General features: G+C 50.0%; 1 protein-coding gene across 5 annotated transcripts in view; it reads left to right on the top strand.

Annotated features, from left to right (window-relative positions):
• The first annotated feature begins 789 nt into the window (after positions 1 to 789).
• ABCC8 (ATP binding cassette subfamily C member 8) overlaps positions 790 to 17,952 on the top strand; it is a 77,748-nt gene continuing 60,585 nt past the window's right edge. For 3 of the 5 annotated variants that reach the window (XM_047071319.1, XM_047071318.1, XM_047071317.1), the window contains exons 1-6: positions 790 to 937; positions 2,136 to 2,277; positions 7,134 to 7,255; positions 12,886 to 13,052; positions 14,708 to 14,950; positions 15,771 to 15,959. In XM_047071319.1, coding sequence (XP_046927275.1) covers positions 790 to 937; positions 2,136 to 2,277; positions 7,134 to 7,255; positions 12,886 to 13,052; positions 14,708 to 14,950; positions 15,771 to 15,959 — 1,011 coding nt within the window. The remainder of the gene's footprint in view (positions 938 to 2,135; positions 2,278 to 7,133; positions 7,256 to 12,885; positions 13,053 to 14,707; positions 14,951 to 15,770; positions 15,960 to 17,952) is intronic. The other 2 variants (XM_047071321.1, XM_047071320.1) reach the window with 1 other exon arrangement.

Here is a 17,952-nt window from a genome sequence, read left to right as displayed (position 1 = left end):
CTTAACTTTTTGGCAGTGAGACCTTGGCTCAATCATGTAACCTCCCTGAGCCTCTACTGCCTCATCAGGAAAATAGGAAAAATTATAACCCGTACCTAGCCAGTGTTGAGAGATCTCGTTTGCGAAAGCGCTGGATACATTGTAAAGCACCTAGGAGCGCACGCACGGCACCTGGAACCACTTTTGAAAAATATTTGAAGTGTTCCCCAAATCTTCCCTGCTTTTCTTATCTTTGTGGGGTGAGGGCTTGCTCCACTCTGCCCCCACCAGGACCCTCTGATCTAACGACACCCACCCTCGCCAAGCCCAGGTGAACCCACATCTCAGCCCAGGGGCAGTGAGCTCGCACTTCAGGCCCGAAAGCGCGCACTCAGCACCCACTCGGATCTTCCTCCTTTGTGCACCCCGCATCCCTCCCACCTAGATTCGAGCGTGCCCACCCACCCAGCCTGCTTCCCCCCTCTCCTGCAGCGCACGCGTGGAGCGGGGCACTCAAAGCGTCCCCAGTACATCTGGGCGCGCAGGCCACCACAGCTGGAACGCCCGGCCGCTCAGGCTCCTGGCCGCCCCCCGGCCCCGCAGGTAGTGGCGCGAGGCGGGGTGGGGGGGAGCGGGAGCGCCGGCGGGGCGGGGCCCGCGGGGGTGGGGCGGGGGCCTGACTGCCGGGTCGGACCGCCGAGCCGCGAGGGACAGAGGCGCGGGAGGCGCGTGGAGGCAGCCTCAGCCGGAGCCGGTGCCGGAGCCTGAGCCGGAGCCCCAGACCGCGCCCGCGCCCACGCCCGCGCCGCCATGCCCTTGGCCTTCTGCGGCAGCGAGAACCACTCGGCCGCCTACCGGGTGGACCAGGGCGTCCTCAACAACGGTTGCTTCGTGGACGCGCTCAACGTGGTGCCTCACGTCTTCCTGCTCTTCATCACTTTCCCCATCCTCTTCATCGGTGAGCGCGCGGGGAGCGGCGGAGGAGGGGAGGGCACAGGCGGGGAGGGAGGAGGAGGAGGAGGCGCCGCCGCGCACCACACCGCTCCCTTTCCCCCCTCGGGCCCCGCGACCGACCCGGCAGTCGCCTCCCTCCCGTGGTCCCCTGCTCTGTGTTGTATCCCGCGGTCCCCGCACTCGCCGGCCCTGCCATCCCCTCCCTCCCTGAGGTGCACCAAACACAGGACGCTCGTGACTCAGGGGACCCCCAAGTTTTCCACCGCAGAGCCGAAGCTGAAATGGAGAACAGGAAAAGCAGTGTGGGCGCTGGAATGTTTGGGAGGGGTTCGGGCTGTACCCCCAGTAGTACAGTGTAGGGAGACAGGGCACCCCTCCCCCAGGTACTCTCCCGGTCAGCCGAGGCTGGGCCCAGGGAGAAGGGCAGCCTGGCCTCGGGAGCCGGAATGGAGGCCCTGTGAGCCCCTGTGTGTTTTGGGGCTGCGCCAGACAGTGATCAGTAGCCTCTGCAGGTCCCTGGGGGTCCCACGCGCCCTGGGCGAGGAGAGGCAGGAGCTAGGGACTTGGGTCCTCTCGTCTGCTACTCCATCTGGACCAGCGTCACCGCTTGAAACCCCTTTGCAAAGTTGGGCACCACCGTTAGGACCATCCTCCGTGCCTTTTCACTGTGGTCCTCTTTGTCTCTCTTCAGAACCTTGAATTTTCCAAGCTGCCTAGAGCTTTGTCAACTCTCAGGGTGTTCCCCCCCCCCCCCCCCGCCCCCGGCATCTGCAAAACTTGTTAATTCACTCTAATGTTTTTAAAGGGCAAATTTTAAAATTCATATACAGCTTTTGGGAAGAAAGGAAAGATTGTCACAAAATTAAGAAAGGAAGGATGTGGCAGAGGCAGAGTTGCTAGTTATTGACAATTAGAAATAAGGAAGAAGCATATGTTCTCAAACAAATGGCTTATTTACATGATAATTTGTCATACAAGAGGTTAGTATATAAAATGAGTACCTGCATAGGAGGGCCTGCATGGGTCCAGGCTTCACGCTTGGACACTTAGGTCACAGGTACCAGACTCGGGCATTCTCATGCACAGGTGTACAGATGGTTACACTCCCCACTGTGGGCTCAATACCCAAGCACTCACCTGGGGTTCATGCACCCTCTTCCTGGTGAGCCAGGCTTCCCACCTCTCCATGGCTCTCCTTGCAGGATGGGGCAGTCAAAGCTCCAAGGTACACATCCACCACAGCACATGGCTCCACTTCCCTGGGCACAATCTGCGCTGGATCCTGACCTTCATGCTGCTCTTCGTCCTGGTGTGTGAAATCGCAGAGGGCATCCTGTCTGATGGGTGAGTACTCAGGAGAGTGGATCTGTCCTGAGGTGCTTCCCAGAAGGCCCGAGGAGACCCCAGCTCACCTGTATTCCATGAGACAGTAGCATTTGCTAATAAATCCAGCAACCATTTATCCAACATGTCCTGTTGGCTCTCTGTGCCAGATGCTGGACACAAGTGAGACCCAGGCCCTGGCCGCAGGGTAGAGGGAACATGGATCTGCATGCCAAGACCTGGGAAAATAATCCTAGAGCCTATTAGAATGCCCCAACGCCTGTGGAAGATGCCCTGCCTCTTCCTCAAGCTGCTAGAGTTTCCTTCTTGGGAAGAATAAAAATCACTCTTGCTTAAGACCTTCCCTTGGTTCCCAGTTGTTTCCAGGTGCTCAGCCTAGTATCTGGGGTCCTCGCAGTCAGCACCCCCCACCATCTCTAACCTCATTCCCAAGGCCTCCCCTCACCCACCTTTCCTCTGGGCCTCACAGAACACTCCTTACCCCTGTCACAGCACAGATCATACCATATTTTAAGTTTCTGTCTATTTGCAAAACTGTCTCCCCCTGAGTGAGAAAGTCTTCAGAGTTGGGTTTTATCCATCTTTATAGTCACAGCACAAGGCACGTGACAAAGCCGCATAGATATTTATTGACTCCTTAAGAGAAGAAATGAAATGATGGTACAAGTAAGAACTCTGGGAGGAGAGAGGAAGGCAGGACTGGGCAAGCTTCGTGACTGAGGGGCTCCTGAGCTGAGTCTGGAGGTATGACAAGGTCTGACAGCAGAGGAGTTCCGGAGAGGGAGGGCCAGTGAGTCAGGAGGGAAGGGGAATAAAGGCACTGAAAGGAAAGCAGGTTGGGGTGAGAGTAGTGCTTGGGGGCTGGAGCATGAAACACAAGCAGGGGAGTGATGGATGCTGGGGCTTGGAAATCAGGGTGGGGGCCTCTCCAGGAAGGCTTGGAATGCTAGGCCGTGTCTGGGTTGGGTTTTGTCAGCAGTTTGGAACAGAAGAGACACATGGTCAGCACAGCATTTTGGGGTGAGGACCCTGGGAGGTGTCCAGGGCAGCCTGGAGGCAGGGAGAGGCTGGAGGTAGAAACAGCACCTAGGAGGTGATTACAGTAGTCTAGGTGAGAGATGACAGTGCCAGAAATGGTGTGTCAGCAGCGGGGGTGCAGAAGGAGGAGATGAAGCAGCCATCTCATGGAGGAAGGCTGAGCGACTGCCTGGGTGAGGGGGTGGTGGAGGGTGGAGGGCATGTGGCTAAAATATCAGAAGTCCAACCACTCTGAGCTGGAATCAGACCATGCCTAGATTCCACTCCTGCCAGCCAGCAGCAGGGGGATGGGATCCCCCAGCCCATACACACTACCTCACTGTCCCACCCCCAGTGTCCCTGCATGCTGGCTCCAGCAGAAGTCTCTGGGACAACTGCTTGCCTTGGGGCTCCTCCCGGTTGTCAGAGTCCCCCAGATGAGCAAGAAGACTGGAATGCTTGCTGCCACATAACTAGCAGGTGACAAGTCCACCTCCCATCCCCCATCCAGATACCCCTTCCAAAGCAGCACAAATGTTCAAAAGGGGAAGGATGCTTTGTGAGCCCCCAGGCCAGAAATTCTCACTGGGTTATAATCAGTGTAGTGGCAGAGAGGAAAACACCCTGCCTGTGGAGGAGGTAGACCTGGGTCATCGGCTGGTGCCTCTGCTGCATATCAGCTACAGGACTTCAGAGCAGTCACTCAGCCTTTCTGAGCCTCACTTTCTCTACCTGTGAAATGATCATAATAATCCCTGCCTTGCCTGCTTCACAGGGCCATGGAGGATGAAATTAGAGCACAGACAGGGTGCAGAAATGGAATAGCAGAGCCCTGGGCAGATAGTACATCTCCCAGAATGAGGGAGACCAGAATGAACCAGGTCAGGGACTCCCTCCTGCCCGCTGCCAGCAGCCCCTCCTGTGTGGGGCTGCATCTGTATCCCCTATCTCCCCAGCTCAGTGCAAACTGCCATTTCCTCCCCAGGAGGCAGGCTGGCTCCTGAACTGGACACTTGCCACCTGGTCTTTGCTGGCCTCCATCTGTGGGCCCATACCCCTGGGCACGCAAGCATGAAGAAAGGACATAGGAAGGGAGCAGACAAGAGGAGAGGCCACAGATCCTGCCCTGTGGGACCCCCCAGTCCACCCTGGCCTGGGTTTGCAGACCTACCTGGGAGTCTAGGGGCAAGGGGTAGTGGAGGCTAGTTAAAGCAGTAGTCTTCAAACTCTGGCTTAGTTTAGGGTAAGCCGCATTTAGTGATTAATTAAGGCATCTTAAACCTATAGGGCTTCCTCTCTTCCTTTGGGTTTTGTTTTTGTGTGGAGCTCTGAATTTAGAACACCAAAAGCAGTACAAGTCAGGGAGGAAATACTTTTTTTAGCAATATAACTAGAATGTTTTCCTAGATCACGATACACTGGAAAAAACCCATATATAAAAAACTTTTACCTAATTTCTAACCTAATTCAGTGTATATTATTCAGGAAAACAGCCAAAGTCTGTTTTGTTCAGTTATGTCATGAAATATTTATTTCAGTTATGGTTAATCTTCATCTTATTTACTTATATCAAATGTTTATCATTTCTACCTCCTATTGCAAAAATGAATTTATTTAAACTTATGATATAACATTTAACTTAAAAATGTGTGGAGTATAAGTTTTTTCAAAAAGTTATTTCAGGGAGTACAAAGGCAGGAGTTTTGAAGACCCCTGCACAGGGTGTTGGCTGCTCCCAGTGACCCCATTAGTGACTGCCTTGTACCTCCTGTATAAATCTTTTGCTGAGAATATCCACTAACTAAGGTTTAAAAAGTATCAACATTTATGGTCTCATTTATTAAGAAATCTGGAGGCCACCTCTCTAGTTGGTTTGGTGACTTAGTGATGTCATCAGAGGCCCAGCCTCTTCCCATCTTTCTACTTCATCCTCTGTGTGTCTACCGAATCTTTCCCCATGGTCACAAGATGGCTGCCAAGCTCCGGATATCACTTAGGAAGGCAAGGGCACGGGCACCTGGGTGGCTCAGTCGGTTGAGCGGCTGACTTCAGCTCAGGTCATGATCTTGCAATCTGAGTTTGAGCCCAGCGACAGACTCTGTGCTGACAGCTCAGAGCCTGGAGCCTGCTTCAGATTCTGTGTCTCGCTCTCTCTCTGCCCCTCCCCTGCACGTGCTCTGTCTCTCTCTGTCTCAAAAATAAATAAAACATTTTAAAAAATTAAGAAAAAAAAAAAAGGAAGGCAAAGGCAAAGGGGACATGCTCTCATATGTCTCTTCCTTATGCATGATATCTTCCTCTGCAGACTTTCCTTTGCATCTCATTGGCCAGCATTGGGTTATGTGGCCACCCTTAGACCAATCACTGGCAAAGGGATGTGGAATTGCATGGCTGCTTGAACCAATCACCATCCATTCCCTAGGGCTGGGCCCACTGCTGCTAGAACAAACTTGTGGTTCTTTTAGCAAAGCAGGAGGAGAACATGTTATTTGATAAACAGCCCATACTGCCTCTACACCCTATACACTAGTCTTACCAGACTACTTAGGGCCCCCTCATGGCTCTCCTCATGTCCTCCCTCCTTCTCTGTTGAACTCTAGTTCCCCCTTCAAAGTCCAGCCTGGTGCCACCTCCTCTGTGAAGTTCTCCTTGGTTGTCCACCTACTCTTGCGCTCTCAACCTTCAGTCCATCTGCAATATCACTTCCCTAGACTGCCTAGACAGGAGGTTAGCTCCAAGCGTGGTTGCCCTCTCCCCACTGTCAGCTTCTTGAGGGCAGGGATGCTTGGCATGCTGGGCAGAAGGAGCAATGCAAGCAAGAGCAGCACCGAGGCAGGAAGTTGGAGGGGGCCTTCTGGGAATGGAGGGGGGTCTCAAAATGGCCTCAGCAGAAATAACGGGCTGAGCAGTGCTGAAAAAGTGGCTTAAGGCCATATCACCTGGATCTTTGGTGCCAGGCTGAGCAGTGTGGGTTTTGCTTTCTATAGGAGGGAGCTGTAGAAGGGCACAGTTAGGCCAACTAAGTAATGAGCTTCCTCACCAGTCATGGGGAAGCGTGAAATCTGAGAGAGCTCTGGCTCCCTACAGGTCTTGTCACCAGACCAGAGTCCACCCACCACAGAGACCTCCATGAGTTACAGTGGGGAGGGGATGAGCTGGTAGTGGCCTCCATCACCATCCCAAGGGAAGAAACCAAAACTGTGACCTCGTAGCCTCTCTATGCCTCAACTGTAGAATGAGACTAAGAGTACAGACTTCGTGGGATTTCCTGAAGATTAAATGAGTTCATATACATCATGTGCTTAGAACAGTGCCTGGCACAGGGTAAATGCTCAATAAATGTTGACTATCAGTGCTGTCATTGCACCACCTGGGGCTGGGTCCAATGCTGATTTATGCTGTTCATGCTAAGTGGGGCTGTCACTAACAGACTTGTGGTGTACGGGTCCCCGTACTGCCCAAGGGACCCCAGGGACAGGAAGCCAGCTGTATTCACTCCCAGAGAAGTGGTTCCAGGCTGAAGACTCTCCAGCTGTGACTGCCAAAGCTGGCTTCCCCATGGCAGGTTCTATAAGCACGAACCCAGGGAGAGAAGGTCATGAGTTCCAAAGCCTTGATACTGAGCCCTCATAGTCTCATTGTGTGGACTCGGGGGCCCCTAACTAAAGAGCATGTTTGGGATCTGTGTAGGCTGGGCAGAGCTGTCAGTATAAGAAGTGGAGCTGTGTGTATGATCCAGAGGCCCTACTGTGTGCTGAATCCAAAGCGTAAAGCCTGGGCTGCGCTATTGGCCCATCTACCTCCAATCTCTCTCTCTTTCTCCCTTTCCCCCATCCCAGGGTGACTGAATCCCGCCATCTGCACCTGTACATGCCAGCCGGGATGGCATTCATGGCTGCTGTCACCTCCGTGGTCTACTATCACAACATCGAGACCTCCAACTTCCCCAAGCTGCTGATAGGTAGGGGAGAGGGAGGGGAGGGGAGAGGGATGGTTACCTCTATTCATTCCTTCAGATAACGTTTTCTGAACACTGACTATGTGCCAGGCATTGTTCTAGGTGCTAGAGGTTCAGAAGTGGAACTGAAACAATCCCTGCCTTCTGGTGTGGGAAAAGACAGACAGGCAAAGAGAGTGAATAAGCAAATAGGGAGGAATGATGCTGTGAAGAAAAGAAAGCTGAGCGAGTCTTTGAGTGTGATGGCTGTATTGCTGTCTATATAGGGTGGTCAGGAAAGATCCCTGATGAGAGTAAGCGTGCGGGTATTTAGGGGAAGAAATTTTCCGTGGTTTGGAATAGCAAGTGCAAAGACCTTCTGGTAGGAACAAACTGGCAAATAGTCCAGTGTGGGCAAAGCCAAAAGAGGAAGAGAAAGAATGGCAAGAGAGGAACAGAGAAGACACCTAGGCTTTGGGTCTGAGCACCTGGGCAAGTGATGGTATTAATAACTGACATGGCAAAGGAGCAGGGGCTGGGGTTTGGGGAGCTGGGGCGGGTTTGGGACATGTTGAGTTTGAAGCAGCCAACCCATGTGTCAAATAAGCAGGTGAATAAATGAGCCGGGCACTTGAGGGAGGTCAGGACTGGAGATGTATACATTCAGAGGTCACGGGCTTACAGGTGGCATCTAAAGCTTGAGTGTGGATGAGGTTACCTGGAGAGAGAAGACCTAGACCCCAGGACCCCAGAGTTAGAGCCTGCAGTTTGTGAACATTTAGAAAGATCCAAGAAGGAGTGCTTACTTAGACCTTCTGACACTATGTGGCTGGGGTCCTGGGGAATGACTATTGATGTTTGTTGAGCATGTACTGCGTGCCAGGCTTACATGCATTATTTCACTTGATTTCCACAATCTCCGTATGGGTATCATTGCTATCCCCATTCTACAGATGTGGACACTGAACTCAGAAAGGTTACAAACAATGCCAGGGAACGTTCATTTAACACTTGCTATGTGTCAGATATGTCCTGACACATTAACTCATTTGATCCTTACAACAACACTAAGGGGTAGGTACTATTATTATCTCCCCTTTACACAACAGGAAATTGAGACTCAGAGCTTAAGTGATTTTACTAGTCTGCCCTACCGGTCAAGGGGCAGAACCAGGTCTAGATCCCAGGAGTCTGGCACCCAAGGAGGCTCTTACCTGCTTCTGAGACTGTGTGTCTAAGGGTAATCAAACCACTTGGGCCAAAGGTATAAATCTGGAGGTCTACCTCTGTGTTTGGCTCAGTCTGCATGTCGAAGGTCAGGGCTGTACCTCTGACTGTTAGGCTGTGGTCAGACTGTGTGTCATTAAGTCAGGCTATGATTTTTAGGAGTCACAACATCTAATTGGCATCTGGAGTCTGGAACACTCTGTGCCAAGCCAGAGACAGCACAGTGTCATGAGGGGGCAGAGGGTATTTTCCCATGTAGGGTGGGAGCTGGACTCTGTCAGGATCATCCAGGTTAACCCCCTACCCAGGTGACCCCATGAGAGTGTGGTCAGGAGACTAGGGGGCACCAGTTGAGAGAGAGAGATGTTAAGTACAGACTTCAGAGATCCTCCCTCTTCTGAAGATTCAGAAGCATCTCCTCATGCAGAGAACCCCTCATTAACCCCAGTGCCTGATGGACCGTTGCCCCCAGAAACATCCTGTCTGGTCATTTACTGAGTTTATTTTCTCATTCTCCGGAAAACATGTAATGTTCTTTCCTTAAAGCACAAATTACCACCTATAGATGGACCATTCTTTCTCCAAAGAACAAGGACTAACTCCCTCCATTCCCTTTTGGTAGAGCTTTGCTCTGCAGAGCCAGAAATTCTAGAACAGGGAAAAGCAGAGAGGAGTACCCAATGAGCTGCAGGCATTGAGGACAGTGGGTATTGGGGAGCAGCTGGCCCTCTGAGAAGACTCCTGTCTGGTCACAGGTCTGGAATCCTGCAGAAAGGTGAACCCACAAAATGACCTTGGTCCTGAGGCACCAGATGAGATCAAGGAAATGTTCTATGAAAAAGTCACATTTGAGCTGAGAACTGAAGGATAGGTAGGAACTACCTGGGAGAAGGGAGAGGAGACCATTGCAGGCAGAGGGAACAGCATGTCTTGAGACAGGAGAAGCACATTAGGAAATCTGGAAGAAAACCTGTGACTGGAATGCAGAAAGCAGAGAGAGCTGAACTTTGAAGGCTGGAGTGGCAGGTGGGAACCATACCAGGCGGGTATGCCTATCCTAATGCCCTCACCCACAGATAGATGGCATTTGTCCCTCTCTGGGAAGATTGACCATCTTGGCCTAGTTCCCAGCCCAGACTCAGGCTGGGGCAGACCCCAGGCATTAGCCTTTATCCCATGGCATTGAGGATTAGGGTGTGTGAGGGGTATGTGTGTGTGTGTGTGTGTGTGTGTGTGTGTGTGTAACTTACACATGAAATTCATTATTTTAACCACTTTTAAATGCACAGTTTGTGACATTAAGTACATTGACATTTGTGCAGCCATCATCATCCATCCATCCAACCATCCATCTCCAAAACTTTTCATCTTCCCAGACTGAAACTCTGTATCCATGAAACAGTAACTCCATATTCTCCTCTCTCCCCTATCCCCTCATCCTCTCAAAACCACCATTCTACTTTCTATCTTTACAAACATGACTACTCTAGGTACCTTGTATAAGTGGAAGCATACACTGTTTTGTCCTTTTGTGACTGGCTCGCTTAACTTAGCATAATATCCTCAAGGTTCACCCGTGTTGTAGCATGTAGCATGTAGCATTCTGACGAATGTTCTTTCTTTTTAAAACTGAATAACATTCCATTGTATGGATACAATGCATTTTGTTTATCCATTCATCCGTCAGTGGACACTTGGGTTTCTTCCACCTTTTAGTTACTGTGAATAATGCTGTTAGGAACGTGGGTGCATTGAGATCATATTTGATCACATACATTGCTTTACAGAGGCAATTCTGGAAGTGGGCAAGAGGGAAAGAGGAGAAACCATGAGAAAGCCCTCCAGGTAGTGCAGGGGACATATGATGGTGGCCACCGAGGAGATATGATGGTGACCCAGGTGGCCCAGATATTTAAAAGTAAAGTAGACATGGGGCGCCTGCATGGCTTCGTCGGTTAAGTGTCCGACTTCGGCTCAGGTCATGATCTCACGGTCCGTGAGTTCGAGCCCTGCCTCGGGCTCTGTGCTGACAGCTCAGAGCCTGGAGCCTGTTTCAGATTCTGTGTCTCCCTCTCTCTCTGCTCCTCCCCTGTTCATGCTCTGTCTCTCTCTGTCTCAAAAATAAATTTAAAAACGTTAAAAAAATAAAAATAAAAAAAGTAAAGTAGACAGAACTTGGTAATAGGTGGGGTGTGGAAAGGGACAGGGAAGATGCTGGGGTAATGAGAATTCAGAACCTGAAACTTGCCCGCAGCCCCCCTGTCACACCACTGTCCTTTTCTGCTTTTCTCTCAGTCAAGCCCTAAGCTTTGGCTGAGGGCTGCGACATCCGGCACTGTGGAAATAACCCTTGGGCTTAGTCCTGGGTCCACCACTAACTCCCTGTGTGACCTTGGACACGAACTCAGACTCCATGAGCCTCAGTTTCTGTATCTGGACAGGAATTGTAAGTCCCTAAGTCACAGGATTTTTATGAAGAGCAAATCAGACCACATCTGTTAAGACCCATGTGAGGCATATTTTCAAGTCTTGGCTCCCAAAAGTGACCTTCATGAAGGGCCAAAGAGGTTCTGATGCTCAAGTCCTGTCTGGGGAGTGTAGGTGTGGGGGCAGGGTGATGGCCTCCAGCTGTGGGATCCCTGTGACCTCGTCACCAGACCAAGGTGAGGGGTTTATCATCCCAGTCCTGTCAAGAGGCGGGTAGCACGCAGAAAGCAGACACTTCTGCCCCCTATCCTAATGCCCTCACCCAGGGACCTGAGATAGATGGCATTTGTCCCTCTCTGGGAAAGTTCACCGTCTTGGCCTAGTTCCCAGCCCAGACTCAGGCTGGGGCAGACCCCAACTTTTGTCTCCAAGAGATGCCCTGGCATTTGTGTGACCAGGCCCATCTAGGGATGGAGGGCAGCTTGAAGGTGTCTCCTTCTCTGTGGCCCCACTAGAGAGGAGCTCTAGGGAATGTAGGCTGACCTTATCTGCATAGGACTCTAGGGAGTGAGGGGGAAGGAGCTGCCTATGCTAAAGCAAGCATCTCCTAAAGGGGGGCTTATTATTGTTCCTTCCTCTGGTTGCCAGCTGACAGTGGTTTATTGGCAGGTGGTGGCGGTGAGAATTTAGAGATTAGAATCTACTGATAGCTTCTGATGATTATGGTCCCAGGTCTGAAATCTGGAGATAATAAAAATATTAACAGCTGATGTCCAAAGAGCACCACCCGCTGTGTACCAGGCCCACTGCGCTAAATGCTCACAGCAACCTTTGAGGAAGTGCTGTTATCATCCCCATTTTTATGGGTGAAGAAACAGAGGCCTGGCAGGGTTAAATGATTTACCCAAAGTCACATAACTATTAAATTACAGGATCTGAGCCCAAATATATCTGGCTGCAAGGCCCTGTTCTAACCACCGTACACACTGCCTCACAGAACTGTGACTTCCTTTTTCTCGTCCCCCAGTCCCCCAGGCTCCATGAGGAGCATCATCATGGTGTAGTGGGCTCTATCCTGGGGACACTCAAGCTTGCAGTGAGCTCGGGCAGGTCACAACCTCTTTAGGGCTCCTTTATAGAGGAGGACAGCTATTAAATGAAAGAGTGGGTCGAGGGATCTTTAAGATTTTCCAGGCTTAGAAATTCCACAAGCAAACCACCATAGGACGGAGGCTCCAGGCATGGGCTCTGCATCAGGCTGGTCCAGTTCCACCTCCCGACTGAGCAGTTACTTAACCTTTCTGAGCCTTAATTCCTTTGTCTGTTAAATCAGGGGTGATGGCACTTTTCCCCCCACAAGGTTGTTGTAAGGAATAAGTGAGATAATACTTAAAGTGCTTCCTTGGCATGGCGCCTACAACTTAGTTAACTTCAAGACATAATTTTCCTATTTTTCTTATTAATTACTGTAAAGGGAAATTTGGCTGACCAGCTTGACTTACAAAATTTTTTAAAAAAAATTTAGTGTTTATTTTTTTATTTTTGAAAGAGAGAGAGAGAGAGAGAAAGAGAGCGAGCAGGGGAGGGGCAGAGAGAGAAGGAGACACAGAATGTGAAGCAGGCTCTAGGCTCCGAGCTGTCAGCACAGAGCCTGACGTGGGGCTTGAACCCACAAACCGTGAGATCATGACCTGAAGCGAAGCCGGATGCTTAACCGACTGAGCCACCCAGGCGCCCCTTGACTTACAAGATTATTAATGTTTTGAACATACCTATCATGAATGTTTTACTGTATGTATACCATCTGAAAATTACAGACATATACTCACACACACAGCCTTTTCCTCAGAAATGTGCTGTCACACCCATAACAGTGGCTTGTTCACACAGATACGTCCTCCCTGACATACTTCTTTTCTCTCCTTCTCTCCGACACACTTGCACACCCATGACTGCACACACATGCAAATCCACACACACACATGTCCTCTCCCCTGCAGCCCTGCTAGTCTACTGGACCCTGGCCTTCATCACCAAGACGATCAAGTTCGTCAAGTTCTATGACCACGCCATCGGCTTCTCACAGCTGCGCTTCTGCCTTACGGGGCTGTTGGTGATCCTCTACGGGATGCTGCTCCTGGTGGAGGTCAATGTCATCAGAGTGAGGGTAAGCAGACCACTCCTGAGCCACCCCAGCACCCATCTCAGGACACACCTTAGCCAGGGCGGGGCTTCTGATCAGTGTCCTTCCCCTGGATGTGGGCCCCCACCCTGCTTCTTAGCCAAGCCCTAGAAGCAGTCAGCCTCCTTTACCCACCCCCAAAGGAGAGTTGAGGCCGGTGGGGGAGTTTTGAGAGGAACATTCCATCTGGTCCCACTGCCCTCTACCCGAGGATCCCAGAGGGAATGGAAGTGATAGGATGTGTTAGCCAAGGTTGAAGGATTCTGAGTTTAATCCCATAGAAGAGGGAAAAGAGCTTCACGTACTGGCTTCCCCCGAGCTCTGTTGTTGTTTCTGTTGTTTTGGGGGAAGGGAGTTAATGTATTCATCATAGTTTCACATATACCTGAATGAGTAAATGTGGCTGCATACATGTCTTTGGTCTTGTTTTGTTATCATTTTTGCTTATTCCCTTTACCTCTTTCCTCTCTTCCTACTCTATGCTCCCCGGACCTTCCCCCCCTCCCCAAGTAACCCAGATGACAACCTAATATGTGCACTCCCATTCTTGGTTTTTATTAGTATAATATCATATACTTGTATCTACTTAAGGTTCTTTTTTCTCAACACATGTAAGAGTAAGGTTTTTCCTCTCAATATTCATTTTATAAAAATAGGATCATATTATACACAGTTTTCTGCATCTTGCTTTGCTCACCCAACAGATATCTCTTAGGACTCCCTCCAAGTCTGGTATGGCTAATTTAGTTTTCTTAATGGCTGTATAATATTCCATCATGTGGATGAGCAATAATTTATTCAGCCATTACCCTATTGATGGGCATTCACTGTGTTGCCAAGTTTCTGTCTTCACAAATAATGGTGTATTCAACATGCTTCTATCTTTATGTATTGCTGCTTTTATTTCTTTGGGATAGAGTCCAAGGAGTGGAGTTGCTAGTTCAAAGAGTCTGTGTATTTTAAATTTTAATCAATGTTGCAGATTGCCTTCCAGAAAGACTATAATCTACTAGCAATGAATACGACAACCGTCTCCCTTCCTCCAACAAGCAATGGGCCAGCCCCATTTGGGTGATAAGTGTGAAGTGCTCCTTGCATTTGCATTTCTCTGATACCCCTGTTTAGTTGGTGATTTACAGGGTACAAAGGCCGACCTCACTCCCTGCCTCAACTGACCCTCACAGCACCCCTGGGATGCAAGTACCACCCACATTTTAGACTTTCTGAAAAGGAAACTTTTTAGAGGAGACTTGTCCAAAGACACCTTGCTAGTAAGTGGAAGAGGCAGGTCTGCAGGGCTCCATGTCCTGCAAACCCGACATGAAACATGGTAATGTCCTCAGATCTGTGGGGAAGATGGCATACGGGAGATTTCTGTTCTTTCCCAGTCCGGCTTAGATCCAACCCAACCCAGCCAAGGGGATACAGAGCAGACCTCAATGAAGAGTTATAAGCCAGGAGGCCCTGGCACTGATGGCCAGGATGTGTGGAGGGACCCATTTCCTGGGAATAGGCAAGAGATGGCCCCCTATGTTAGAGGTCAAGGGTGGGGTGTCACAACCCCAGATCTTTTCTGGGGCAAAGTGGAGGGTGGTGAGAAGTTGTACTTACCCATCCCCTGTGACCCATGTGCCCCACAGAGATATATCTTCTTCAAGTCGCCAAGGGAGGTAAAGCCCCCTGAGGACCTACAGGACTTGGGGGTGCGCTTCCTGCAGCCCTTCGTGAATTTGCTATCCAAAGGCACCTACTGGTGGATGAATGCTTTCATCAAGACTGCCCACAAGAAGCCCATTGATCTCCGAGCCATTGGGAAGCTGCCCATTGCCATGAGGGCCCTCACCAACTACCAGCGGCTCTGTGAGGCTTTCGACACCCAGGCGGTCAGTGGGGGCCCTGCCTCACCATCCGTCCCCCTCCCTCTAATTTACAGTCACAGATGGGGACCTCAGAAGGCATCAGGTCAAACCCCTGGTAGGGCCTATGGAGGGGAAGAGGCTTGCCCTGAGTGACACAGTGAACCAGGGACAAGTCCAGAACTAAAGATTCATAGGACTGTCACAGCTAGAATGGCCCTTACACCCTTGTTGTCCACATGGGGGAAACTGAGGTCCTGAGAAGGGATGTGACCCCACTGCATTCCCTCATGTCCTATGTTCTTCCTTCTGGAGTTCAGTGACTTATAAAGGTGGGAACGTTCACCCATGTTAAAGCAGAGATTTAGTGGCCTGACACTTGCACAAATTCTGTAAGTTGAGCCAAGTAGGGGTCTCCCTCTATCACTACCATGGAAACGGAGGCTCTGAGAAAGGCGCAGAACTGGCCCACAGCTGGTAGGTGGCAGAGCCGGTGTCCCAACTCCCAGTCCAGTGTTCTTTTGCTGCCTCTGCCCTAGCATGGGGAGGAGGGGTGGACACTGAGGCAGATGCAATGCAGGTGGTGACGAATGAGTGTGCCACATGCTGTGCTCATCACATGGTCCCTGACTGGCTGTGTGACCTTGATCAATCATCTGGCCTCAGTTTCCCCATCTGAACTGTGTTGGTGTTGGGAGGGCCCACCTCACCATGCACTTGATGGTTCAGTGATTTCTTCCTGGAGTTCACCTGTCTGCAGAAAAGTTTCCCCAGGCAGCAGGAACCAGGGACTTCCTGGGAGGCCAGATTCTGCCATTCTGACCAGGCCATCGGTCTGTCTCGGCAGCAGAAGGACTCGCAGAGCACACAGGGTGCCCGGGCCATCTGGCAGGCACTCTGCCGTGCTTTTGGGAGACGCCTGGTCCTCAGCAGCACTTTCCGTATACTGGCTGACCTGCTGGGCTTCGCCGGGCCGCTGTGCATCTTCGGGATTGTGGACCACCTTGGGAAGGAAAACCGCGTCTTCCAGCCCAAGGTAGGCCATCCCAGGGGTAGAGCAGGGTATCCTCTGGAAGATTTTCCCTTGTACATGAGAATGTGCAAGGGGCCAATGTGTGTGCACTTTGACTGCACTGGGTCAGCTCCTCACACACGCACAAAGCCCTTGGCAATATCTCCCTCTAGAAGATGCTCTGCATCTGGTTAACAGAAATGCCAGGGGGCAAGCTTGTGCCCCAGGAAGATTTATGATGCCCTTGCCATCTCTTCGTCTTGCCATCATTGCCATAATTCCTCTCCCAGTTATTAGTCATTCAGAAAGTTGTAGGAAGTACATTTGTTTACTCAGTGTCTAGGGCTTCTGTGATTTGTTGGATATGTTGGCTTAGTTTACATCATCCTAATGGACTCTAAACAACTTCACAATCTGTCTTCTTCAGTTCTGTATATCCTGGCATTCAAGGCTCTACAGGGACATCTTGGAGGTTGCTGCTGGGGATGACAAGAGGGAAACCTCCATGAGTTTCTCCCCGCCCCCAATTCCAGATTTCACTCAAAGCTGACCCAGTTTTATGAATATGTGGGCCTTTCCCATCAAAAATTCTTTTTACAAAAGGATTCCATGTCTTTTTTTTTTAATTTTTTTTTAATGTTTATTTATTTTTGAGACAGAGAGAGACAGAGCATGAACGGGGGAGGGTCAGAGAGAGGGAGACACAGAATCTGAAACAAGCTCCAGGCTCTGAGCTGTCAGCACAGAGCCCGACACGGGGCTCGAGCTCACAGACCGCGAGATCATGACCTGAGCCGAAGTCGGCCGCTTAACCGACTGAGCCACCCAGGCGCCCCAAGGATTTCATGTCTTAAAAGTACTTGAAACTCATTGGATTAGACGATATCCAATGGCCTTTGCAGCTTTAAAGATGCTACAGACTGAAATCCATTGGACGAAAGAAGCAGGAAATCTTTGTGGGGGTTGATTTTCCCTGCTAGGGCAATGGCATCCCCTCTGGGGATGAGAGTGGGGTGCTTTATTCCTTTATCTGTTTCCTTGCTGCCACTTAGGTTTAGATGGCCACAAAATGGAAAACTTTTCACGTGTAACAAGACTCAGAGTTTTATTTTCCCAGCAGGAATATCATTATAAACTTTTAGCCACAAACAGACAGTCTGAAAATGGTGCTGAGAATTGCTAATTAGGGACCTTAATGATTTATGACATTCCCTTGTGTAACGCTATTCATCTCCTTGGCTCTAAGATCGCAGAGAGCATTTAATCCTCTGGAGGTTTATATTAAGTTTTTTAAGAAATATAATTAATCAGCTGAGCACTTCTGATCAGCAGTATGAGACACTCCAAATCTGTTTGTCTGATTTATTCAGCAAATATTTATTGAACCCTACTCTGTGCCAGGCCTGGTTTGGGCTGTGGGAATCCAGAGGCAATGGTTATGATGAGGACCATTCACAATACTGACAACCACGTCCTGACCACTTAACGCATGCACGGCTGCTTGTGGGAATTATGCATGTGTTGTCACATCTCATGCCTAACACAACCTTTTAGGGTAAATTTTTTTTTTTTTTGGTAACAGTTTTATTGAGATATCATTCACATACCATATAACTTACGAAGTAGGTATTTTTATCCCCATTTTACAGATGAGGGACTTGAGGTGTGGAGAGGTTAGGTAACTTTCTTTAGTGTTTCTCGGTTACTTAGCGACAGAGTTGGAATCTGAACCCAAGTCTCTTTCATTCCATAGTATATATCCCCTACTATGAGGGGGTGTATACAGGGAACTGTAGGAAGAGGGAGTGACTAACTCAGCCAGTAGTCATGGATAGCTTCATAAAGGAGCTAGTATTTGAATGGGGCCTTGACATATGAGTATGAGTTGGCCAGGCTAAGATGGGCAGATTTCTAGTTCAACACGAATGTAAGGACTCTTCTTGCTTATTTCGACCTTGATGGCTTTTGAGCCTCTGAGCTATACTTGGCCCCAAAAGAGAGAGGAAGGGCCATCTCC

This window comes from Lynx rufus, unplaced genomic scaffold (genome assembly GCF_022079265.1).
Source record: "Lynx rufus isolate CCGP_SWC_20201006 ecotype Redwood Valley unplaced genomic scaffold, mLynRuf1.p SCAF_9, whole genome shotgun sequence".
Taxonomy (NCBI): domain Eukaryota; kingdom Metazoa; phylum Chordata; class Mammalia; order Carnivora; family Felidae; genus Lynx; species Lynx rufus.
This window is presented reverse-complemented; position numbering and strand designations above follow the sequence as displayed.